At 47.9% G+C, this 25,115-nt stretch overlaps 1 protein-coding gene across 2 annotated transcripts in view; it reads left to right on the top strand.

Moving 5' to 3' along the window:
- The window catches only part of LOC147667594 (palmitoyltransferase ZDHHC5-like), a 483,616-nt gene that overhangs the window by 55,852 nt on the left and 402,649 nt on the right, over positions 1–25,115 (top strand). Inside the window, exon 1 of one of the 2 annotated variants that reach the window (XM_086948797.1) lies at positions 11,734–12,679. The exons of the other annotated variant lie outside the window; for it this stretch is intronic. Within the exon in view, the coding sequence (XP_086804923.1) occupies positions 12,576–12,679 (104 nt within the window). The 5' untranslated portion in view covers positions 11,734–12,575. Of the gene's footprint in view, positions 1–11,733; positions 12,680–25,115 lie in introns of those variants that run through there. 2 annotated transcript variants of the gene reach the window in all.

The raw sequence follows: 25,115 nt of genomic DNA, 5'->3' as shown, positions 1-25,115 counted from the left end.
ACACAATTATTTAGGTCTTGGAAATCACCCTTAGGTGCTTCCTGAAATGCCAATTGCCAGGGTACAAATACTAGTCGTAATGCGGCCCTGCTTATCACTGTATTAGACCCTTTGTCTTTTTTTTGACAGTTTGGGAACCCTATTTTGTTTTAAATACGTCAAACATTCATGCTTTCTTTACAAAACTAAAGACCCCTTTGAAATAAGGCCGCCCTTCAATTGCACTCCTTAATAATAAATACCACAAGTCCTGTTCCTAGTCAATTCTCAAAGTACAACTTTTTCTTGTGGTGGAGGGGTTCAACAAATGTATTTGGCATCGAGGGGCTGGGTAGTTGATAGCCCTACTAGCTGGGGAAATGTACACATTATGAAATTGGATGTGTCCCAATAGTTGACAATTAGTATCACTAAACGAAGCAAAGGTTTACTCTGACAAACCCTGGTACATCCATATAGTACCAGCCACGGTTAATGTTTACAACTGCATGCGTAGTTTTATGGTGAAATGAAACGGTAGGAGACTAGATGACCCCCTTGCGGGAAGTCCTCCTACCCTCCCTAGAGAGCATTACGATAAAAGTGTTTCTAGACAAAACACTTGGAAGTGACTGCACAAAATCCAAACAAGATGGAATGATTAAATAGTCAGAAGAAACTAAGAGTGCACCGACGTATCTAAGAAATATATATTCCAAGATGACGTCTTGCTATTTGGAGGTTGCTTGGTAAGTCTTAACTCATCTCTAAAATAAAGTTTGGACAGACTTGAAGAATCAGATTTGACTCTAAGAAAAGTGCAGATTTTTTGGTGAAAGAAAAAGAAACCTTGAGTCACATGTTATCTGCTGAAAGAGTAAAATCGAAAAATTATCTGGCGAGTGATATGAGGATAGCACTGTTGCCTTAAGACAAGTTGAGGTCCTTTCTTAGACTCTGTGAATACTCTCCAAATTTTTAAAGCAAAATGGAGTGTTTGAGGGTGTTAATGAGAAAAGAGTACAGTTTTACCAGGGATGACCCACACCAAATCTGTTTCAATAACATCAAAAAGGGGGTGTCTAATGCTGTAATTTTAGTTCCATTTGACAGAAAGCGCAGGGCCTTTGTGACTATTAATGTAAGAGCAGCTGGGTTAGATGTTGTGTGTTCACAAGTACACTAGTTCTGAAATGACTGTTGCATTTGCTTTTCGCTCTCAAACGCAAACGCTGAACAGAGTCATCTTTGTCAGCAACCTGAACAGTATAATGCTCTAGGACCCGCGTGCGAGGTGTGCAGATTCTACTCCGCACAGATCACAGACCTCTGATGAAGATGTTGTCCCTGGCATATGCTGGTAAGAAATCTACAAGCTTGGCTAGATTGGTAGCACGCTTACAAGAATATATATATAGAATACATCCCAGGCTGAAAGAATGTCCAAGCAGACTGCTTGGCTCTCCTGCTCATTAACTGGGAAATTGTGGACATGAAGGCTGTATTATACAGTGTCAAAGACTGGGCAGGTGCGAGCCTGAGTCAGGGAGCAGGGACTGGCGTGGAATGGTGGTTCGAGATGGATACTGATGAAATCTTGAGTGGTGTAGAGCAAATGATTTAAAGCTAGGAGAGAAAGCCCCTTACAAAGTGCATTAATACCTCTCAAGATTGGAATGAGTAATCGTTGCTTGGAGGTAAGCTTATATTGCGAAGAGATACATTCATATCTCCCATTGGGGTGTATAAGAAGCTATTTGACATAGCGTTACCAAAAGAAGCCCAGTATGGATACCAATGTAGTATCTTGGGTGGATCGGTGTGTAGAATGCAATAAGGAAGCAAAGAGTTGGGTATGATGTGTAATCCCGAGTAGGTGTGGCTTAGGGGGGGTGTGGATTTTAAAGGTCCCTTACCTGGAGTCAAAAGAGTGGAGGTGTGCAATAGTGAAGATTGATGTATGTTTGTAATGAATGTCGGTAAAATTCTTGTCAGAAATTACCACCAATGTGGCAATAAACTCAATGCATGGTATCTTTAAGGAAGGAAAGTTTTTCTGACGTGCTTATCACCGATCACAGCACAAAGTTACGTTTACAGGATATGTGTTATTTTTCTGTCGGTGGGATTAAACTCTTCCTCACAGTGCTGTATAATACTCAAGCCAGTGGTGTGGTTGAGACGGCCAATTGCATGATCAGAGGGGCCTTTCAACTAGTACTTACGAACAGATCAGGTGCAGAAAAGGTTGTTACCCAAAGTTTAAAAAAAAATGTTATTATTTTTTTTACTTTCAGTGGAACAACTTACATCTTCACCAGGCATTAGTTATGCCTTACAGTATGCAAAACAGTACATTGTAGTTGAATTGAGATGGCAGACTCCTATCTAATGCCTCGTGGTCGTGTAGTGCAGTATTGCAGGATTGGTAGTGCACAACATTATAAGTACAGTCCTCTTTGAGGTTTTCCCCGGCATCTGCAGTGTCACTTAGGGATTGTGCTCCCCTATCTGTGGACCTATTCTGCATCACCATAACTCCCTACGCCTGTCCCCTTACCGAATAAATGTTTGATAAGGCCCCCCAGCAACTGTTGAGCCTATCTTTTGGGGGGGGATTAACTAGTTGTATATTGGTTTTGTTTTGCAGTAAAGCATGTCTGTGTGCCAGTCTTCTATTTTCGGTATTGGGCCTCTCGCCCATTTCATAGCGACTTTTCGTTTGGCCAACAGGAGGCCAATGGCTGACAACGGAAGTGTATTTTAATCTGTTCTTGGTTTTGGCCCAATAAAGCCATTTTCGGTTCTGGTAATATTTGTACACCTACTATGCGCCCCATTTTTTTTCTCTTTTTCCCCCGAGTTTTATGTAGCGGGAACTTGACCCGAAGGTATCTGAGCGCGTTACAGACGGACACATTAATTTTGTTTTTGTTAGGCATGGGGAGATCCCAGTAGCACAGGATGTTGAGCGCCCCTACCGAGACTCCAACCTGGTTCCCTAGCATCAAGGTCGACCGCTCTAGGCAGAAGACCACATCCTCTACCCATTTCTTGGAAAGTTTTTCACCAGAAATCTTAGATCCCAGGGCAGTGCCAAGCTGTGTGATTATACCCAGCATCTTCCTCGCCTGCATTTCTGACACTGTCAGCTGCGTTGTCTCTCCGGATATAAATGAGGTGTGGTGTGTGGGCCATGGATCCAATAATATGCAAATGTACTCTAAGCTGCCCTGAGGTACATCTCCAGGTTCGGAGTCTTCATCCCACCCAGCTCGTAAGGCAAACTGAAGGTGTCCCACCGCCAGCCTGATCAATAACGTGAGCAATTACGAAACATTGTGCTCAGCAGTAATAGTGGTATGTTCTGAAATAGCAAAATGAATTTAGGTAAGACTACCATCTTCACAAAAGCCACTCTACCCGTCAGTGACAATGTAAATCTAGTCCATCTAACTACATCATCTGCAAGTTTTTTCTGGGCCACCCCATAATTTTCAAGGAGTACTACAGAAGGGTCCATGTGGACCCAAATGGCTAGGTACCTCACAAAGTCTGTAGTCCATTGCAAAGGATACTCCAGACCTAGGAGGGACATGACAAGAGTGAGAGGGAATATTATTGATTTGTCCCAGTTGATTCATAGACCAGAGTGACCCCCAAACCGTACCACCTCTCTGAGTTCGAGCAAAAGATTAGTATCAGGATTACGGACATACAGTAGCGCGTCGTCCGCGTACGTTGATATGATCAGATTGTAGCCAGGGAATCGCAGTCCTCTATGGCTATGGTATTAACGAATTGCACATTCCAATGGTTCAGACACTAGGGCATATAGTAACAGTGATAACGGCCATCCTTGTCTGGTTCCCCGGAGATGCTGAAGGCTTCTGAGACTTCACTTCCTACACGCACACTCGCTGCTAGCGTTGAATATAATATTGAGATTAGCCGTATGTAGAGTTCGGCCACGCCCATTCTACAAAGCACCCCAAACCTAAATCCTGAGTCAACTGAATCAAATGCCCTCTCGTCATCTAGAAACAAGGCTGCTGCCTTGACCTCTGGGTCCGTCCACTGTATGACCCCAAAGAGCGTTCTCAAATTGTGTGACAGGTTCCTCACTGTGACAAACCCTGCCTGTTCTGAGCGTATTATTCCTAGCATTAGTGGTGCCAGTCTATTAGCTAATATTTTTGCGTATATTTGTGTCCGCATTCAATAAAGATAGCGGCCTATATGAGGAACAGCGAGAGGATTGTTTTTCTGTTTTTAGTCAGACGACTATCATTGCCTCTCTTAATATGGGGGCATTTCCCCTTATTCCGTTATTCCTTCATACGACGTTTTGAGGTGAGGTATTAATAGTTCTTGGAATTCCTTATAGAAGGCCACTGTCAATCCGTCTGATCCCTACGCCTTCCCGGCTGCCTTGTCCCGCAGCACAATTCTGATTTCGTCTGTCTGTAGGGGGACCATCAAGTGCTCCCAACGTCCCAAAGCCAGCCAGGGCATCTTAATATGAGCTAGATAGTCAATGTCTAATTGTCCGTTGGGATTTGTGAACTGTATAATGCCGTGTAGTTGTGCGAAACTGCTGGTCTATGTCACCTGGTGCGTGTAATTTCTGTCCTTCGTCATCTACGATGTACGTCGTCATATCTGGGGGTCGCAGCATTCCGGCTAGCGTTGCCCCTGGCGTATACCGCTCGCCATATGCACATGCTGTTGCATAATTCCCCATGTGCTTTATTTCATCATTGGCTGCCACCTGAAACTTTGCTAACTTTTGTTTGATGTCCTCTTTGATGCTGGGACCCCTGTCACTCTGTAGTGTGCCCTCCAGTGTGACTATGCCTTCCTCTGATGGAGCGGAGGACTCCTGCATGCTTTGAGTTTGCGATCCCCCGGATGTAGGACTTGAAGGCCTCCCATACCCTTGGATCGTTCTATTTCAGGATTTAAAATGCAATTAAAATCTCCTCATATCTGCTCCAGTCCTTCCCATTGTTGGTCCTTTGCTCTATTGTTTAGTAGAATTGAGGATCAGTGTAATTCGGTTCATACACGCCTATGATTAAAAAGGTCAAATCGCCCTTTTTTCACTTAGCTGTTATAGATCTACCTCCTGCATCTTTGTAGAGACTTGTCAATGTTATCCCTGAGTGTCTGCCCACCCAGAGGAGCACCCCCCTGGCATGTGATGTGTAGACCGCGGCGTAGCACTGGCCTTGCATCTTGTGCTGTAGGGCGGTATTGTTGTTCAGTTTGAGGTGCATTTCTTGCAGGACCGCCATGTCTGTTGTTTGTCTCTTGAGATATGCCGCCACTTTCCTGACCTTCCAGTTGTCGTTGAGGCCCCTGACATTCCAGGTAAATAGCCTCAACGTCTGGGTTTTTGATTTTTCTATCCCCACTGGGTCTGCATCTTTAATTGTGTCAATATGCTGTTGTACTGATGTAGCACCCGGTATTGAAGTCGGCCACATTTTCCCATAAAAGAAAAATACAATATTAAACCCCACTCTTGTTATCCCACCCACGCTATGTACATCCCTAAATTTCATAGCTGCTGTGTAACCCTCCCACCCTCTAAAAACATCCCCAAACCCAATTACATCATTTTAATCCTATCTGTAGGTGGAACACACTTTGGGGTAAATGTTGTCAACTCTCCCATTCTCCGCCCTTCCCCACCACCCATTTCTCCAATTATGGTTCCAGGTTCTTCTGTGTGCTTATTTAAGCTTATAGCAGAGAGTCCCCTTGTTTTTCCCCCTTAGGTACTGTGAGTCGCAGTTAACAGCCTCCTACATTGCTGGTCTTGTTGTGTGTCGAGAGTCAATCTGAGACCGCTCCGCAAGAGTGTTATGTTTTTTTAGGGTTATCGTAACAGTCCTACCAATAATGTAAATGTAAATGTTTTTGTACTTGTATAGCGCACAGCTACCCGCAGTGTGTTTCCCGACGCTTGTACGAATATCGCAAGGGAACCCTTCCTGGCTTTCCCTGTGAAGTGTCCACTCCTGGGCACCCCCATTGTGCAGACCAGGCATCCCTCGCGTTGTGGGGGCCGTTGTGGAGACTAAGCAAGCTATTGCCCAGAGTTGCAGCGGGGGACCCATGATCAGAATAGGCACTGAGGCGAGAATATCCGGTCAGGGGAATTAATGAGCCCGAGACCCGCCGGGGCAGGAATCGAACCCTGGTCCCTGGCCAGAGCTCTGCATCGAGGTCTGCCTGCTCTAACCATTGAGCCACACTTCTACGAAGTGTCGGCTGTGCTAGAGCTTCTGTACCTTCCCCTCTGGGGTATAATCAGCTAAATCATTTTCATCACAGTTTCGATGGCAGGGTCTCAAGATTCTGTGTCTCCGAAGTGAATTATTTGCCGTGTTTACATGTCCACCTGTGTACACTGCAGCTTCAGGTACCTGCTTCAGTGTTCCACTATGTTGTGTGCTTCTTAAACGTCAGTCCGGGACCCTCCGGGGGATCTCCGGCGCCTGTCCGCCTGATCTTTCTGTTTTATAAACTGCGTTGCCAACTTGGGATCTGTGAAGTAATGCGCCCTTCAGTCCATCTTTATCTTTAACTTTGCACAGTGTTGCATGCTGTGTTCTACGCTTTGTTCATACAGTCATTTTTTCGCCTGGAGTAACCGGCTGCGTGCTTCTTGCACCTGTAATGTAAAATCTGGGAAGAAGGATATTTCCGCCCTTTCAAGGCGCAATGTTCCCAACTCTCAAGCCTTTGTTAGGGCTGTATCGCGGTCCCTGTAGTGCAATAGCCTGGCAATGATTGACCCTGGGGCTGCCCCCGACATCAGGGGCGCCAGTCATCAAAGGGCATGCTTCACCACAAATATCTCGGGGATATGTCTCTGCCACCTCCTTCCTCGCCCGCAGAACCCAGAGCGCCTGCCTCCCCCTTTTCTGTTCCGAAGCCTCCAAGATAATATGCAGCGTACCCAAAGGATCATCTCCTAGCCCTACATTGTTCAACATCTACATGGCCCCGCTCACTCACATCGCCAGACTGCACAACCTCAACATCATCTCCTATGCCGACGACACACAGCTGATCCTCTCCCTCACCAAGGACCCGCTCACCCCCAAGACCAACTTCCATGAAGGAATGAAAGCCGTCGCCGAATGGATGAAGAACACCCGTCTAAAGCTGAACTCAGACAAGACGGAGGTCCTCATCCTCGGCTCCACCCCCTCAGCCTGGGACGACTCCTGGTGGCCAACCGCTATGGGAACAGCACCAATGTCCACCGACCACGCACGCAACCTGGGGTTCGTCCTCGACTCAACACTCTCCATGACCAAGCAAGTCAACGCTGTCTCATCCTCCTGCTTCAACACCCTCCGCATGCTTCGCAAGATCTACAGATGGATCCCCACTGACACAAGAAAAACTGTTACAGAGGCCCTCGTCAGCAGCAGGCTGGACTACGGAAACGCCCTCTACGCGGTAGCCCCGACCAAACTACTGAAACGACTGCAACGCATACAGAACGCCTCGGCACGCCTGATCCTCGACATCCCACGACACAGCCACATCACACCCCACCTGAGACGCACACTGGCTGCCCGTCAAGAAGAGGATCACCTTCAAGCTCCTCACCCATGCACACAAGGCACTCCACGACACCGGACCAACATACCTCAACAGACGACTCACCTTCTACACCCGAACCGCCAGCTCCGCTCTGCCGATCGCACCCATGCCACTGTCCCCCGGCAGCAGATCATTCTTCTACCTCGCTGCCAAGACGTGGAACACCCTCCCCATCCTCCTACTGCAGACCCAAGACCTACTAACCTTCAGGAGGCTTCTCAAGACCTGGCTGAGCAATAGCAGCTTCCCCCGCCCCTCCCCTAGCGCCTTGAGACACTGAGAGGTGAGTAGTGCGCTCTACAAATTCCTTGATTGATTGATTGCCCGCCCACTCGTTCAGTAAGTATTCGCTCAACATATTGCTCCATATTCTTTGTCGATTCCGCTATGCCAATAATTCTGATGTTATTTCTTCTTGATCTGGCCTCCACATCTTCTTTCTTGGACTGGAGCGATTTGAGGAACTTTTGCATTGTCTTATGGCTACGGTTTTGGTCTGCGGCGCGTCTTCACCATCAAAAATCCTCTGTTTAACCATGACCAGACTCTTGTTATGCTTATTTAAGCGTTCCGACATTCTGTCCATACAAAATGTCAGGGAGTCTATTTTGCTGTCTATTTTTGATAGACTTTGTTGCATTGTCCAAGGTATATGCTTCAAATCTGCTTCAGGTAACGCCTCTGCGTCATCAGGCTCCATTTCTATTTCTGTAGTGTTTGTCTCCTGAGACCTAGGGGTTTTGCGAAACTCAAAGTTTAGCTTTGGTTGTGATTTATCTGGCTTCCTCATCCTAAAGGTAGCTGATGGACCCCCATTCTTCTCGCTAGCACACTGTATCTGCCTTTAGTGGTGCGCCTCTTCCTCAGCAGGCTTTCAGAGTGCTGTATCTGCAGTCCTATTCGCTGCACCGCTCCAATCACCTTAGCTAGGGCTCTTAGGGCCTGCCACAAGCAGCCTGTTGTGGCTAAGCTGCCTTCCCTGTGGGGCTTTGTGCATTCGGCTCTGGAAGCCACTCACTTCTAGCACCGATCTGGTTCTCTGTGCTGAGGGGATGTTATTGTATCGCCCTGTCTCTCAGAGGGCAATGCCGTCAGTGAGGATATCCTCCGATGGGGTCGCACAACGCTTATCTTGCAGGCCCCTCTACAGAACCAGGTGTCGTTTCTGCCCATGTGCTTCGTGGGCTCAACACTCTCCGCAGGGTCTCCTTTGCTCACGCCCCGCTCCCAGCTGCGTTGCTGTACTTGCTTGTTCTGTCAGACCTTGCCCTATTCGACGTCTTTCTGCAGGTTGGAGGAGAAGTGTGGCTCAGGGGTTAGAGGCGGCAGACCCGGAAGCTGAGATCGGCCCTGGACCAGGGTTCAATTCCCCGCCCCGACAGGGGTTGGGCTCAATAATTCCACGGACTCGATAATTCTCGCTCCGGTGCCTACTCGACTCACGGGTTCACACTCTGCGACTCTGGGCAATAGCTTGCTTAATCTCCACAACGGCCCCTCGCGGCGGGATGCCTGGCTTTCACCTTGTGGATACCCTGCCGGGGTATCTCACAGGGGAATACCAGGATGGGTTCCCTAAGCAAGCGCATAGATGCCTGCGATGTGGGCGATTTGCGCTATATAAATAAGTGTACATTTACATTTACATTTACTCACACCGCCGTGCAAGGCCCGTGGATCCCAGGGCTCCGAGGGCACCCGCCATGCCGCTCCTCTCGCAGGCCGCTCCTTCACGTTGTTGCTTTGTCAGTACTAGGGGACTTCTGGCTGATTTTTCCGTTCTGCTCCAGGATCACGCCTGTGAGTGATGCCTAGACGGCGCTCCTGTTTCCGTCGTCAGGGCTCAAACGTTCCCTGCCATATCCAAACGTTCTCTCACCCGGTCGCGTTTTCAATGTTCCGCACTTTCTGCACACTATTGAGGTAATTCATTTATGAAAAGCACCAGGCTCTTGTCGGGTGGTGGTGGCGCGAACTTCCGTAACTTGCTGCCATCTTGGAGTCTGGCATGTTCTGCATACAATGTCTCTCTCCCCCACGACTGAGAATGCTACCATGACTTTGTTTCCATTGGCAATGATTATGGAAACGTATCCCAGCATGAATAGCTTGCATGTGAGAGAGTAAAGAGGGACTTTGTCAGGTGATTGGCTCAAGGCGAGTAATGAACATGTGCGGAAACGTTTGAATACGATTGTGGGCTTTTTGAAGTTAGAGAGGTGCATCGCTTATATGGCGTACTAGCGCGTGGTGCAAAGTTGCATCACAGGAGAGTTGCCATGTGTGGAAGGAAGGCTGGATGGGCGAGATGCCTGCAGATAAGGATGTAGGGGTTATGACGATGAGGGATGACAAAGCCGTAAGCAATCTGTGGAGGGAAAGCCTTATGAATACCCAATGTTCCAAGAATCATGGTTCTGGTGACAGTAGTCAGACCGGTCAAGGTCACACAGGGTTACAGTTTAACCTGACAGTTGATCAAGCAAGGGTACAAAGTACGAGTACCACCAATATATCACTGCTCATGTAGGGGTGTCAGGGACCCCTTACTGGCAAAGGGAAGACCATGGTGAAGTCCTGCTTTTGAATAAATTAATTGCTTAATTCATCACAACATTTTACAACAATAATTTTATTGTAAATAATTAGAATTGTTAATTATGTGACCTTCACTGTGTGGGCACTGTTAAAACTGCACAGATGGAATGAGCATGTAAACTGAAGATTGTTATGGACCACGGATTCACACTGCCTTCAGCCTCCTCTCCAGCGCTCTCCCAATTATAAACCCTTCCACAACTAGAACTCACCCAGACACCTACCATACATGTAGTGAAAAACCAAATAACTAGAGCCGTGAGGTCTTGGCTTTTCCAATGCTTAGTAAAGTAAATTCAAGTTATAATACAAAATTGCACAATAAGAGAGTTTACAAATGTTAAAAAATGGTACGTTGTATAAAATAAGTGTATATACACAGTAAGCAAAGCCAGTAGGTCCTAAGTGTGAGACTTGATGCCTTTGATGGTGATTTAAAAAAAAATGTATTCGATGTGGCTGAGCCATTGAAAGCTAGAATCAAATGCCTGCCTAAGCCTCCGCTCGAGGTCTTCTTGGACCCTTGAGCCCAGAATGTACTGATCCTTCATGCGACTTATCCGTGCTAGCCACTCTACTCTGTCATGTCATGTCTTGCCAAATGAAAGGCAAACCACTAACCTTTGCTGTAAATCGATGCCTATCTACTGACTGAATTGTACAGTGTGAAACAAGAAAACCTATGATCAGTCACGCCTGGCCTGCTTGCAAATTGTGCAAAATATTTTATTCAAAGAGCCGACCTTTGTTAATTATCATAATGAGAGCACCTTCAAACTTTGATTCGTGATGTTCTGAACAAAAACTTCTTAAGACTATAATATTGCCCCATGTATAATAATACTACTACTCAAGGGCTTGTTTAGGGTGTAAGTGGCAAATGACTTGACTTTTAGTTCTCTAAAGGCATTGTCAGTAAGAAAGGGAATAGGAATGTCTCAGTTCATGTTTAGAAATGATCACCTTTAACAAATTTCATCAATGCAGCGATATGTGATGTATTCACATATTTTTTGAATGATCTACATGGCAAATATTTTCAAGGCTTGGCTTGTGCATGGACTCGTAAAGCCAAGCCAAACCCTTGGTTCTTTTCTCTTTAGTTTTTGTTGACTCGCCCACTACTACTTTATTATGTAACTCGAGCATGTTGGTCCTTGTGGCTAGTACGTTCTTGTGCAAACTCTTCCTACTTATTGTGCTGGTGCTTCTTTCGAGCGGTGACCCTTAGTATGGTCGCCTCTTCCGGGTGACCGCTTGGCTGGTTAATATGGACGCAATGTGATCCACCTGAATTGGAAAACAGCTGTGTCTTCATTGCTGTTTATTATTTGGTTGGTCCTGAGTACCCGAGCTCGATGGTCTGAAAATGTTTCATCGCATCTGTGAACCTTGCCTGTCTGCATGATTTGCATATGAAGCATTTAATTCAGAGTTTATTAATCATGTTTTCTCCTTTCTTTACTAGAAGTTGGAGAACGAGTGACTTGGCCTTGCGGTCTCAAGAGTAAACCTCTCCGGAGGGTGTCCAGGCAGCATCTTCCAATAGTGAATGGCTGAGGGGAATCCTGCTCAGGAATAGTAACCAGGTGGAACCTATCACTCGGAGCATCACTTCATGTGCGTCGGTCAGAAGCTTCTCATTGATTGCCTTGAACATTGGGGGTTGAAAGGAGTGGAGAAGAGCGATGCTGCAAGCAGTTTAACCAGCTGGAGCTGGGTTACAGAGCACGCACCAGCAGATCGAAAGGAAGAAGCACTCTGCCAGTGGCTCTGCCGTCCCCCCCACCCCCCCTTGCAGAAAAGGATTTTAGGATCAGACTCTTGCCAGCTGTTGCTTGGTTTAACCGTTGGAAAACAAAGGAAACAGCCTGGACTTCACCCATCACCTCCGATGCTGCTCTTCCGTTGAGCCCCATCCCCAGTACTGCTATCTCACCAATTGACAAAATGCGGAGTCTCACACAGCAGATTTGAAATGCCCTGTTTAGTTTCCTTGGGCTCCTATAGAATACTAGCAGATGCCTCCGTCACTGGCCCTGTTCTCCTACTGCTACCCCAGTAAATTGGGCATGTGTGGACCTTGGCCTTCCTACATCTGAGTGTACTTGTTGAAGTTTCTTTGTCAGTTGTCCTCTTACTGTGCATGGTCACCTTGGGGTCATGCGAATGTCAGTCATTTTCCCTATAAAGACACAAACTGCAGCTTCTCTGCAACTACCTGCTCTTGGCTGATGCTGTTTTGTTAGCTGACTGAAAACCCACCATCCCCAGCCCTCTTTTCCTAACCCCTCCCCCCTCACTCCCTTGCCCTCTGTCCCTTATTGGGCTTGGGCTATGAGTCACGGGAGATCATCGCACTCAGCTCCAAGATGCCAGCAGGTTCGACAAAGAGGTTCAAACCCAGCAAGTACATCCCGGTTTCTGCGGCCATCATCTTCCTTGTCGGCTCCACAACCCTCTTCTTTGCCTTCACGTGAGTGTTGTCCTACAACTTCCACTGTCTGGAGTGCTGGAATTGCAGTAGTGTCCTCTCTATCTCTCTCTTGTTACTCTTTTTCTCTCTAGTTTCTCTCTCGTTACTTTTTTTCTCTTGTTACTCTCTCTCTCTCATTTCTAGCTCCCTCTCATTATTTTGTTTATGGGGCGATAAACATCTTCAGGTCTCACAACAACCTGTACTCTACTACTCCAATTTACACCCAGATGTTTAACATGTCGTCCTAGTCCAGAATCTGAAAGTAAAATGAGTTGTTGGTTGTGCTCATGTTCTTGTTCATGTTCAGTTTCCTTCAACACATGCTCAACTCTGCGTTCATTCACAGGGCCCAGTGTGGGGCACGCTTTCTTAATACGGTGCTCTACGTTCAGAATCTGGGCCCAGATTGAAGTGTCAAATAAAGCATTTTCTGCCTTTGGAATTTTCACAAAATGTTGAGTTGTGGGCAAGGTGTGAAGTGCATGAATACTCTGAACCCATAGTCTGATCTTAAAGCCGAACTTTAAGCCAACTAAGCATAAAGTGTTAGCTGAATAGTAAATGAAATGTAAATCCGTATGTTTGGACTACAACATGCACTTGGGTGTGAGCACAGAATCTGAATATATATCTGTGTCAGACCTACTGTGCGACTCCACCTTGCACCCATGTAATTAGTATAAAATTGGGAGTGAGGCCTACATCACATCCTTGGCACAAGTTTAGAATGCAGGGCAGAGAATTGGGAATTAAGCGTATGCTTTGTCGTGCATCCACTGTCTTAGAAATGGGCCTATTGTTATGCTCTGCTTTGGGCTCATGGACAAAATGCGTAGTGGACTGTCTGGCTTCCTGTGTGCGTGGTCTCTCATATACCAAACTTACAGCAAGAACGGATTCGAGTCCAGTCTGTGGTAATGTGACCACGGGCTGGTGTTGTAAGACCTCTTTCCCGCATCATTGTGCTCATGGTTTGCATTGGAGTTGGGTTGGTTAACCAATTAATACATGCTCCTGCATACACTGGTGTTTTAGGTGGCGGACTATCTATACGCAGGCACTAGCCCTTCTCTTCTGTGGCCTCCCTGCCGGCCCGCACTTCAGCCAGTAGCCCGCCCCTACCCTCCTTTTTTTTCCTCCTCCAGTCTGGACTGTCTCGGAGAGGGGAGTGGCGAACTCCTTATCTCCCACTTCCTTTTAGCCCCCATGGTCATTGTGAGGTGGGAAATGGGTTGCTTCTTGCGAGTTCTGTCTCCCACATAAAAGGCATGGGTTTCTTTAACCTCTTCGAGGCTATTGACGGAACCGTTCCGTCACGGCTCGCGGGTGAGCTGTGCTCATGACGGAACGGTTCCGTCACGGCCCGGCCGCCGCGCCTGCGCGGCGCTGATTTCGCGCCTGTACGGCGCTTTTAATTGAGCGGGCGGGGCCGTGACGGAACCGTTCCGTCATTAGCACAGCTCACCCGCGAGCCGTGACGGAACGGTTCTGTCACCCGCGCAGCTCACCCTCGCGCCCCCCCCCGCAACCGTTAGCGCTGCGGCGGAATAGCCGCTGCAGCGAAAGAGTTAATTAGTTAATTACAGCATCCGAGTACTATTTTGTTGAATAGTTTTCGCAGTTGCAGACAGGAAAAGCTCTCGCAACAGCTTTATTATTTTTGTTTACATTGGAAAGAAAGCCACGCTGATAGTGGCAGCTGTGCCTTTCTTTTACTTGCCACGCCAAATACGGCTGAATGTTTTTTTCAAATTGTTTTTTTTAATTGTTTTTTAAATTGCCCCATGCTGCACTTTCACTTCGTCAGTCGTACCCCTTTCCTTAAAAGGGCCGAGTCTAAGGAAAGGGGCAGCATGGGGCTCTTTTGCAAAAAAAAGCATTTGTTTGTCCAAAGTTTTTGCCAAAGCACCCCATACCGCACTTTAACTTTAATGGTGGCCACGCCCCTTTCTGTAGACATGGCTCGTCTAAAGAAAGGATCGCGGCTTTGATATAAAAGTAAAAGCGCAACATGGGCCTTGTTACAAACAAGCAATTGTAATGCAATAGGTGTCGCATTTACAAAACTCGTATAAATGCAAGACCTATTGCATTGCAAATGCTTGTTTTTTTACATTGGGATCTCCACTTGTTACAATTACAGCACATATACGTTGTTTGCTGTGGCAGCTCACAAAGCAGGAGCTAATAAACTGCTTTTTAACTATGTATTTAAATTGCAGGTGATGGCTAGGTTTCACAAACTCAGCAACTTTGCAGACTTGCTGAAAAGTTAAACCGCACTGACCATGCACTGATCTTGCACTGTCCAGTATTGGGTCGTTTAAAAAATTGAACTACTTTACCAAATAGGATATACAATGCCCTGAAGTATATGGCTACCAAGCATTTAACCTGCTTCCAAGCCTCGACTTGATTGTTGCTCATTCATTGCTGCTTCATTGTATTTGCTGCCTCATAATTGGCAAGTGCATGCCAATTTCACTTCCTCTTCTTTCATTTGGAGCATGGTCCAGGTACTGATGTCTTTATTTTAATAAGTGTCCTACCACTGCTTCATCTGTAATTGAGGTACAATTTTTCTTTCTGCCACCCTCCCTTGTCCCTGTTGCTTCTTCCCACCCTCCCTTGTCCGTGCCTCTTCTTCCAGTTGACCGTGTCCCTTCTTTCTTCCCTCCCACTCACCCTTATCTGTGTCTCTTCTTCCCTCCCACCCACTAACCCTTGTCCGTGTCCCTTCTTCTCTAACACCCACCCACCCACTCTTGTCCTTGTCCCTTCTTAACTCTTGTCCTTGTCCCTTCTTCCCTCCCACCCGCCCACCCACTCTTGTCCCTGTCCCTCCTTCCTTCCCTCCCCACCCACTCTTGTCCGTGTCGCTTCTTCACTCCCTTCCATTGTCCGTTGGTCAGGGGGGCTGCTCATCAAGTGCATCGCACTCCTCGAGCTGCATTGAATTATTACTGCAGCCGTTTTCACAGTTGCAGCAACTTTATCTAATAAGGGAACTATCCAGGTGATAACAAGCGATCCGCGCCCCCTCCAGCAACATTCTGACCCAGGAGGTTAAAATACTACTCAGAATCACTCCGAGAGCTGCATCTCTATCACCACAGATAATATCCCACATTCCCTCTAATGGATGCAGACTAGCGCAGTATCCATACACTATCTATACATTAGACCTGTGTTGATGTTATTGTACTCATGTTTCTGCACCCAGGCCTTGAGACTACTCTCAAACAATTCTCTGGTTACTCCCAGTCAGGATGAGATCCTCATATGCTCCACAGGGTAGAAATACTGTTGACACCATCTAAAAGACAGACCTCAGATCTAACTCTACACCGGGGATTGGCCCCAGTGCTGCTAATTGTCTTTTGCCATTGCTGGCTATCTTCATATGTATACCAATGTACTGTTTGAAGTCACACAATTTATCACCTCTCTTATTTGCTTCTGTTAAGGTTTTTTCACTTGGGGCTGTATTTTAGAAAAAAAATCACCATTCACTTTACTGCCTATGCATTTATATACTACTGTTGGAAATAAATACAATTTGACTGAATTGAATATGAAATCAGACTGCTTTGCATATTATCTACTGTATCTTTTGGTAAGTACTACATAACAGAATGTTTCCGTCTTATTTATATACTCTTCATTTAGACTCAATACAGGAATTACCTGTTATACCATATGTCTGTATAAGTGAGTTCCATGTTAACGCCTGTTCCCATTTATACTCGATACCCATGCTCCCATGGACAATCGAGTTGCTCTTGTTTTTCTAAATTATTATTTTTGCATGAGAGGGTTCCTTGTCATGCTCTTTGCAGAAATTAAGTGCAGTCCTTTCCAGTGACTCAGTAGGACGTGTCCGCAGTGTGGTGAACAAAGATGGAATCCTGCTGAGAACAGGGTGTGGGCACAGTGAGGCGGAGCTCTGGTTTCAGCTGGTTCACCCTCCCTAAATTCAGAGACTTGACTGGAGTCATCAAGTCTGTCAGAAAACATCCCCGATTGTAGGGAGTGTTTCAGATCTTGAGAAGGCGGTGCCAATAAATAGGTCTGTGTCACAAAAGTGAGACCGCTTGTCTCTACAAATTATGAAACAAAACTATCTATACAGGTGTCTTAGCACACAAGCATATGTGAAAGATTTTTGGAATGTAGGGGTGATAGGTTTGGTGTCTGTTGTGCCTCAAGGTGTATTGTACATGCACTAACTCCTGGGCAAGTTTGGGCAGAGCAGACCAGGGACTCGCAGGCAGGTCTTGAGGTTTCCTGCACAAACTTGCTGGTAACTACATTTTGTGAGCTTTGTCGAGTCACATGAAAACTTGAGTTATTTGACATCTCTCTGCTGTTAAAGCCTGGTAAAATCTTAGCCCTGCTTAACGAACAGTTCTAATCCCCCGTTCCATGTTACGGTTCCAGGCTGAAAATAATTTCTATTCTGGATTCTCTATGACCCATCTTGGCAATGACGAATCTCTCTCATTGGAGAAGAACAATCAGAGCCTCTTGAAGCTGCAGTTCTAAGGAGGCTTCTGTTTGCCTGCTCTCCTCCTGCTCTGCAGAAGTATCGTTGAACTTGATTCCAGTTTGGATCATGTATTTCAGGGCTCGATACATGTTTAGTGACACTGTACCTTCTAAGTCTTTATTATCTAGTTTTTAATTCTCTTGTCAAAAGTCCCAAACTATATATTGTTTTCCTACTTTCTTCTGTATGTTTTTGAATATTGATTAAAGGATTATTAGTACACTTAGCGTGTACACCGCACAAATGGAACGTTTCCGTCTGTTTCCATTGCTAATATAACTACTAACTAATCTACCGGAGCCGTTTAAGTGGTGGCTTGAACCACTGGGAGGAAAGGACTATGTCCTTCATGTTCTGCTGAGATCTCTGTTGGAGACCCTCTGGGACGTAGGTCTGTGTCCTTTGTGTTCTGCTGTAATCTCTGTAGTGAACCCTCTGGGACGTAGGTCTGTGTCCTTTGAGTTCTGCTGCAATCTCTGTAGTGAACCCTCTGGGACGTAGGTCTGTGTCCTTTGGGTTCTGCTGCAATCTCTGTAGTGAACCCTCTGGGACGTAGGTCTGTGTCCTTTGGGTTCTGCTGTAATCTCTGTAGTGAACCCTCTGGGACGTAGGTTTGTGTCCTTTGGGGTCTGCTGTAATCTCTGTAGTGAACCCTCTGGGACGTAGGTCTGTGTCCTTTGGGTTCTGCTGCAATCTCTGTAGTGAACCCTCTGGGACGTAGGTCTGTGTCCTTTGGGTTCTGCTGCAATCTCTGTAGTGAACCCTCTGGGACGTAGGTCTGTGTCCTTTGGGTTCTGCTGCAATCTCTGTAGTGAACCCTCTGGGACGTAGGTCTGTGTCCTTTGGGTTCTGCTGTAATCTCTGTAGTGAACCCTCTGGTATTTAGGTCTGTGTCCTTTGGGTTCTGCTGTAATCTCTGTGGTGAACCCTCAGGTATTTAGGTCTGTGTCCTTTGTGTTCTGATGTACTCTCTGTAGTGAACCCTCTGGGATGTAGTTTTGTGTCCTTTGGGTTCTGCTGTAATCTCTGTAGTGAACCCTCTGGGATGTAGTTTTGTGTCCTTTGGGTTCTGCTGTAATCTCTGCAGTGAACCCTCTAGGACGTAGGTCTGTGTCCTTTTTAGGTTTCGCCTCGCCGAAGGCCGCGCTCTGCGCAGCTTTTCGGCGCAGGCGAAATCTAATGTTAGAAAGAGTGTGGCTTGGAATCCGCCCCTCTGTTCCATTGGCTAGCTCCATAAATGGAGGCTAGCCATTGGAACAGAGATCTGTCCGTCATGGCCGGACCAGATTAGTGGGCGTTCCCGCTATTTCTTCCCTCTCCACCCTTTTTGCATCGTCATCGCGGCGGTGGGCGGAGTTTTTTTTTTGTCAGGGCGTGTTTTCTCATTCTGCCGAAGATGGCGCCGGGGCCCGTCGACCACTGTTTCCCCTGCTCAATGCACTTCACCGAGCGTCGATTATTTGTGCCCCAGCGCTCAATAGCGCTTTACTTTGCCATAGCGCGCAGAGCGCTTTTATTTCTGCCAAGCGGCTGCCCACGCCGCATATTTGCCTGGGCTTATGCTTATTCCATTCCCGAGGGTACCTACCCCTTGAGATCACCGCCGCAGCCCGGAGGAAACACCGGAAGATGATGTCCGGCCTGCCGCCTGGTTGTTGGCGGGGCCGGGAGGACGTGGTTTCCGCTACCCCCTTCCTTGGGGAAGCCATTGCCTGTTATTGCCTCTGCTGGGAATTGCAGGCTGCTGCGGCTGCAGGAGCGGGCTGAACTTTCCTGGCACCGGGAGGCACTTCACGGCTGGGGCGCCCCCCTCCCGCTGTCCGTGTCTTTGTTTGCTCCCCCCTCCGTCCGTTCCCGCCCCCCTCCCGCTGTCCGTGTCTCCGGGCCCGTGACCCTAGAGAGCGTCATGCTCCAGGGCAGCGAGTGATGAAGCAGCGGAAAAGCCAACCACCTCATCTGTCTTCTAGGGCGGAGGCTTCCGTGCCATACAGATGCCCGGCGGTGCTCCCGGGAGCACCCACCGAGGCCTGTGTGAGCCACGGGGTGTGGGTGAATGAAAGACAGGAGGGGCGCACGTAGGAGGGCCGTGCATTAGCAGCCGCTCAGACACTTGTTGGTATCAATTTCCTGCGCCCAGTAGCACTACTATGGTGGAGCCCAGGACTCCTGTCACAGGCTGACACCAAACACCATACATCAGGCTGCACTGGGGAAAAGGAGCAGAAGGCTATTGAACAGGTTCAAACTTAACAGGGGTCTGTGAGACATGGCCGCCTTCAGTGGTGCACCCGGGGGAGGGGTATGGAGGCGACTGTCAACAGATCACCCCTCACCTAGAGGCTTGTGTTAAGACAGCAGCCAGGGTTGAGGGTGCAAGGGGACGCGAGGGCCCTCCTACAGTACTGGGTTGCACCGTGTTAAGGCTGTAATAACGGGTTACGTGATTCATTCACAAATGGCTAACTTATTTTGACGCAGAAACGTTTTCATTTTCAAGAATGGGAAACAGATGGCCAGTCTTGTGGTCAAGCACGAATGGCATTTTAGGTAGCCGGGAAAGTGCACCGTTCCCGAGAATTTTTGGCTTTTCCCTACGTCATGCGGCTGTGGGCGTTGTGGGCATGTCCTCCGGAAGAAGTCGTCCTTGGTGAGTGCTTGCTGTCCTGCCTTCCCCCGCCCCCCTCAGGATGCGATCAGGTAAGCAGCATTTTGTTTATATTTGTCTTTTCCCTTTCTCATGTCCTTTTTCCGTCCCTTTGTCATGTCCTTTTTCCGTCTCTTCTTTCCGTCTTTTCCCGTTCCCACCCCCCCCTCCCGTTGTCCGTGAGCCGGTCCCCCCCCCTTTCCATCTGTCCGTGAGGCCTACGGGCTCCTCCAGGGTTTGTTTAGGCTGCGGCCTCGCCTCCCATGCCAGCTCCCGCTATCAGCTGCACCATATGTGTGTAGTGCTTTCCAATGCACTTTATACATTTTTGGCTAAAGCATGTGCTCTTCATTTGATGACCGCTCACTCGTAGTTAATCTTCATATGATGAGACCACGTCTGTAGTTCCTTTACATGCAATGGGTGCTGTTCTCTTCATATGATGACCGCATGCTAATATGTAATTTCCATATCATAAGAGCATGCCCATAGTTGATATTCATGTGGTGATAGCCTGTCAGTAACAGATCTGTGTGTAATGACGGCGTTCAGTAGTTCCTGCAGCTCTTCTCCATGCAGTGGCAGGCTGTGCTCTCGGCACGTGCACAGCTCCTCTTCATGCGATGACCCCATGCCGCCCTTGTTCCATGCGATGATACGTTACCGTTGTAGCTCACTGTGAGAGGACTGCATGTTTCATGTTCCTCAACGGGTGATGAAAGCCATGGGTGTCTCACTTTCTGTGTTCCCTCACGTTAGGGGTTTATATTCGAACGGTGCAGTCTTTGAGACTTATTGCCTGGTCTTTAGGGAGCTTCAGTCAGAGGTGGGCAGTGCTTTATTATGGAGAAGAATACGTCCTAGCGCCTACATGTTTCTAAGAATGTTGCTGGCGCTGTTGCAGAATGACGGGGTTGCCAAATGCCAAGGCCGTCTAGTCTGTATGTCACACCATGTCTGTTTATCCACCAGTATAGCTTTCCTGCACCTAGGTTGGACACGCCTGGGTTCCTTTTCATCTGTGTGTTCTCCCTTTGCCACTGCTGTCGGTCTTGCTCTCCCTCTTTCTTTCCGCCGTTGGGTCAAAGACTAATGGCTATGAATGAGTTCCGTCCCCAAAGAAGAGTGCCGGTGGGCACCGCCTGCACCCACCGGATAACATGAAGCCCTGGGGATGGGGTGGTTGTGTGGGCTGGAACAGTCTGTGTTGAGGCCTCTGGCACAATTGTGTGGAGCCCCCACTACCCCGTTGTAGCATTTTGCGTTAGCGGGGCCGTCCCTCGAACAGATCACCTGAGTTTCTTATTTACTTTCATTTTCATGTCAAGGGCCGCCCGCCCAGCAGTCTCAACTCTGGCTGCAAACTAGATACCTTGTGCCCCCTCACCTCGAAGTAACCAGCATTTGGCAGAGACCGCCCCCTGCATAAAAACACACGGTACATTTACAGACATCAAGCCAGTGTCTTTTCCACTTTAGAGAAGTGCGCACAGCATGTACAGTGCTGAGTCTTGTATAAGTTTACTAAAAACAATAGAGTTGCCAACCTTCACTTCATATGATAGGTCTGAGAGCGGAAACTTATATTGTGTGGGGAGGGCTCTGTGTGGGTGTGTTTGGGGAGGGCTCTGTGTGGGGAGGGCTCTGTGTGGGGGGGGCTCTGTGGGTGTGTGGGGGGGGGCTCTGTGTGTGTGTGGGGGGCTCTGTGTGGGGGGGCTCTCTGTGGGTGTGTGTGTGTGGCATTTGTGAGGGATTAAGCTATTGGCATTGTAAATGACAATGCCATTTATTTATCTGTTTTCAAAACCAACTCCTAAATAAAAAGGTTGTCATTTACAATGCCAATAGCTCTAACTTTTGCAAAGGCGAAACCGTTGCATTGTAAATGCTTGTTTGTTCTGCTGTAATCCCTGTAGTGAACCCTCTGGGACATAGGTCTGTGTCCTTTGGGTTCTGCTGTAATATCTGCAGTGAACCCTCTGGGGATGTAGGTCTGTGTCCTTTGTTTTTCTGCTGTAATCCCCGTAGTAAACTCTCTGGGATGTAGGTGTCCTTTGGGTTCTGCCGTGTTCTCTGTAGTAGTGCGCATTCGTTCACTGAGTGACCTTGTAAAATTGATGCAGAGTCTCTCAGTTCAGTTTGTGCTTCATTGTTCTAATGATATGCTTGCACGTGAAGTTTTGTGCATGGGAGGATAACATAGAGTTAACAGCTGTAAAATGTGTAAAATAAAATGTTAGCAAACAGTAGGACTTTATAGAGCTTTTGATTTGTATTTTCGGAGGTGCCAAGTACTTTCTGAAGTGACACCCCATTTTGTAGGAAATAAATCATTCAAAGGAGCAGTGAGAAGGAAGGGTTCAATAAATCCACAGACAGTAAACCGGTCTTCACACTGGCGAGGTATAATTAGAATCTCTCTATTAGTGGACTAGTTAATAAGCTGGTAAGCCAACTTTGCTTTAAGTGCCTAGAGCTGCAGTCACTGATTGAAAACAATTAGAGCGGACTCGTTCATTCTTCCAGCATCGATGTTTGAGCATAATTAAATGGGATATGGTTACACCTGACATAAACAATGTTACAAAATATCTGAACCATGGTGCTCCACTAAAATTAATACACAAAATGATTGTACTCCATTGCTATTGTTGAACCCGATACATGTCCGAGGCGTGTACTCAGACATGATGGCAGTTTTAACAAGAGTAGTCTGTTCAGATATTGCACTTGCACCCGTGATGTTCTTTTTTCCAGCTCTGAAGGGTGTGGTTTGGCCTGAAATGTCGGTGTTGCTGAGGTTAGAGCAGGCCACAGAGCCATCATGGCCTCTTGGTGGTTGTATTCTGTGGGTAGCCCGGTATGAGCAAAATTATCTATTTATTTATTTTTTTTTTGTTTAATTTTTTATTAAAGAGCACATGCTAGCAAATAAAATAAATGCCTTTGCACAAGCTTGCTAGAACTAGGTCTATTGGCTTTGCAGTTGTTTGTTGTATTAGAGGTTAAATCCTTGTTTTTTTCTGGAAGTCCTGCTGTAACATTTTCAGGACTCGCCTACGCAGTGCGTATGCGCTACATAGGAGAGCCTTTAGCCGTCGCACTGCTCATTTTCAAGCACTCACTCGTGCTTGTGGCGGCATCCACCTTGAGGGAGTGAGCAGCGGCGCGCCACAAGCGCGAGTGCAAAGCTTGAAAATGAGCAGACTGCTCTCCCAAGCGCACGCGCGCTCCTCTCTTCTCGCCCACACGTCCTGGCCACTCACTTTTTGCCTGTGCTTCTTGTTTAACTTTCTGTGGCAGGCGTGTGCGCTTGTGTTTATCTTAAGGTGAAAATGTTGTCTTCATCCACAATAAGGTAACCCTCCTTTTCCCTTCCTGATAGTTTCCGGAGTGAGGATTTCTCTATTTCAGTCATGTCTCTTTTGAATCTCAAAGATGCGAAGATTCTCCATCCACGTCAATCCGGGGTGCAGCGAGCTCTGTCCTAGGTACTCCCAGCCGATGACACGCCGGCTCAGTTTCTCATCCGCCAGCATGTCCGCAGCAGGGGCACTCCGTAGAGCAGCTGAGGCTCTTGACCTTGATCTGCCTATTATTACCCTCTAGACGAACCTCCTTACTGAAGTGCTTCAGCCGGCAGCAAGTTCTACGGAACCTCTGCTTCCGTTCAATGAGGCCTTGACGAATGTTTTGATGGTCACCCGGTCTAGACCAGCCACAGGGGTTCCTGTTTATAAAAACGTGGCCAGGCGTCATCGCCCGGCACCGGGTGACCCTGCCTTTTTACCAAATCTGACCCTGGAGAGCCTGGTAATTCAGACCTCCACTTCCCAAAGTGCATTCCCTACAGCTCTGCCGGATAAGGAATCGAAAAAACTGGAGCAGTTTGGGAGAAAGTTGTTTTCCTCTGGCAGCCTAGGGTGCGGTCAGTCAACACTGCATGCCTCTTGGGCCACTACTCTCATGCTGTGTGGGACACAGTGGCGCAAACTCTGCCCCAGTGCCCGGTGGAGGTTCGGGCTGTACTTTCCCAAGCTGTTGCGGAGGGGAAGGGTGCAGCGAAGTTCGCCAGTCGATTTGGGCTGTAGACCACGGACTCTTTGGGGAGAGCCATCGCCACGACAGTGGCCTTGCGTCGCCAAGCTTGGCTCCGGTCCACGGGGTTTTCAGGGGATGTCCAAAGTTCCCTCATAGACATGCCTTTTGATGGTACTCGCCTGTTTGGCGATAAGGCAGGCAGTGCGCTGGAGCGTTTCAAGGACTCTCAGGCTACGGCCAAGTCCTTGGGTCTCTCCACCACACGCCTGGCCATTTCTACCTTTCGTTCTTTTCGTGTCCATGGAAGGGGTGGCCCTACATGTTTGTTCAGCCAGAAGCCTGTGCTGAACCAACCTCACCGCGGGCGTGGTGGCCGCCGTGGCGGCACAGGTGGCCAGCGTGCGGGTCAGTCCAACTCCGCTCCTAGAGCATCCGCCTCAAAACCTTCCTAATCCAAGCTTTGGGGTGCACCCCACGCCGGTGGGCGGCAGGATTCAACATCACCTCCCCCACTGGCGCTCAATCACTACGGACAGGTGGGTATTGCAAATCGTCTGAATCCGGCTACTACCTCCCCAGCCATGCCACCCCAGTTCCACTGCATGTCAGGGGATCACTTTGCGCTTCTCCTACAGGAAGTCACAGCCCTCTTGGCCAAGGAAGCCATTGAGAGCGTTCCTGGGCCTAAAGTAGGACGTGGCTGTTACTCCCTCTAATTTCGGGTCCCGAAGAAGGAGAAAGGGGGCCAACACACCATCATAGACATTAGAAACGTCAGTCGCTTTCTCCGGAAGGAGAAGTTCAAGACCTAAGAAACGTCAGTCGCTTCCTCCGGAAGGAGAAGTTCAAGATGTTGACTCTGGCTCAGGTCTTGGCTGCCCTAGACCCTGGAGACTGGATGGTAGTTTTGGACTTGGCGAACGCATTTTTTCACATCCCCGTCCTGGCGGCCCACCGACGTTACCTGCGGTTCATGATAGGCCAGTAGCATTTTCAGTTTGCTGTGCTCCCCTTCGGCCTTACCAGCGCCCCTCAGGTGTTCACGTAAGTGATGGCAGTGGTCGCAGCTCATCTGCGCAGGTCAGGGGTGTCCGTCTTCCCCTACCTCGACGACTGGTTGTTGAAGGTGGGCTCGCCCTAGGCAGTCGTCACCCACTGTGGGAGGGATGGGCGGAAATAGAAACTAGGAGGCTTTAGTA

Source organism: Lissotriton vulgaris, unplaced genomic scaffold, assembly GCF_964263255.1.
Source record: "Lissotriton vulgaris unplaced genomic scaffold, aLisVul1.2 SCAFFOLD_409, whole genome shotgun sequence".
Lineage (NCBI taxonomy): Eukaryota > Metazoa > Chordata > Amphibia > Caudata > Salamandridae > Lissotriton > Lissotriton vulgaris.
Note: the sequence above shows the minus strand (reverse complement) of the source record. Positions and strands in the feature narration are given on the sequence as shown.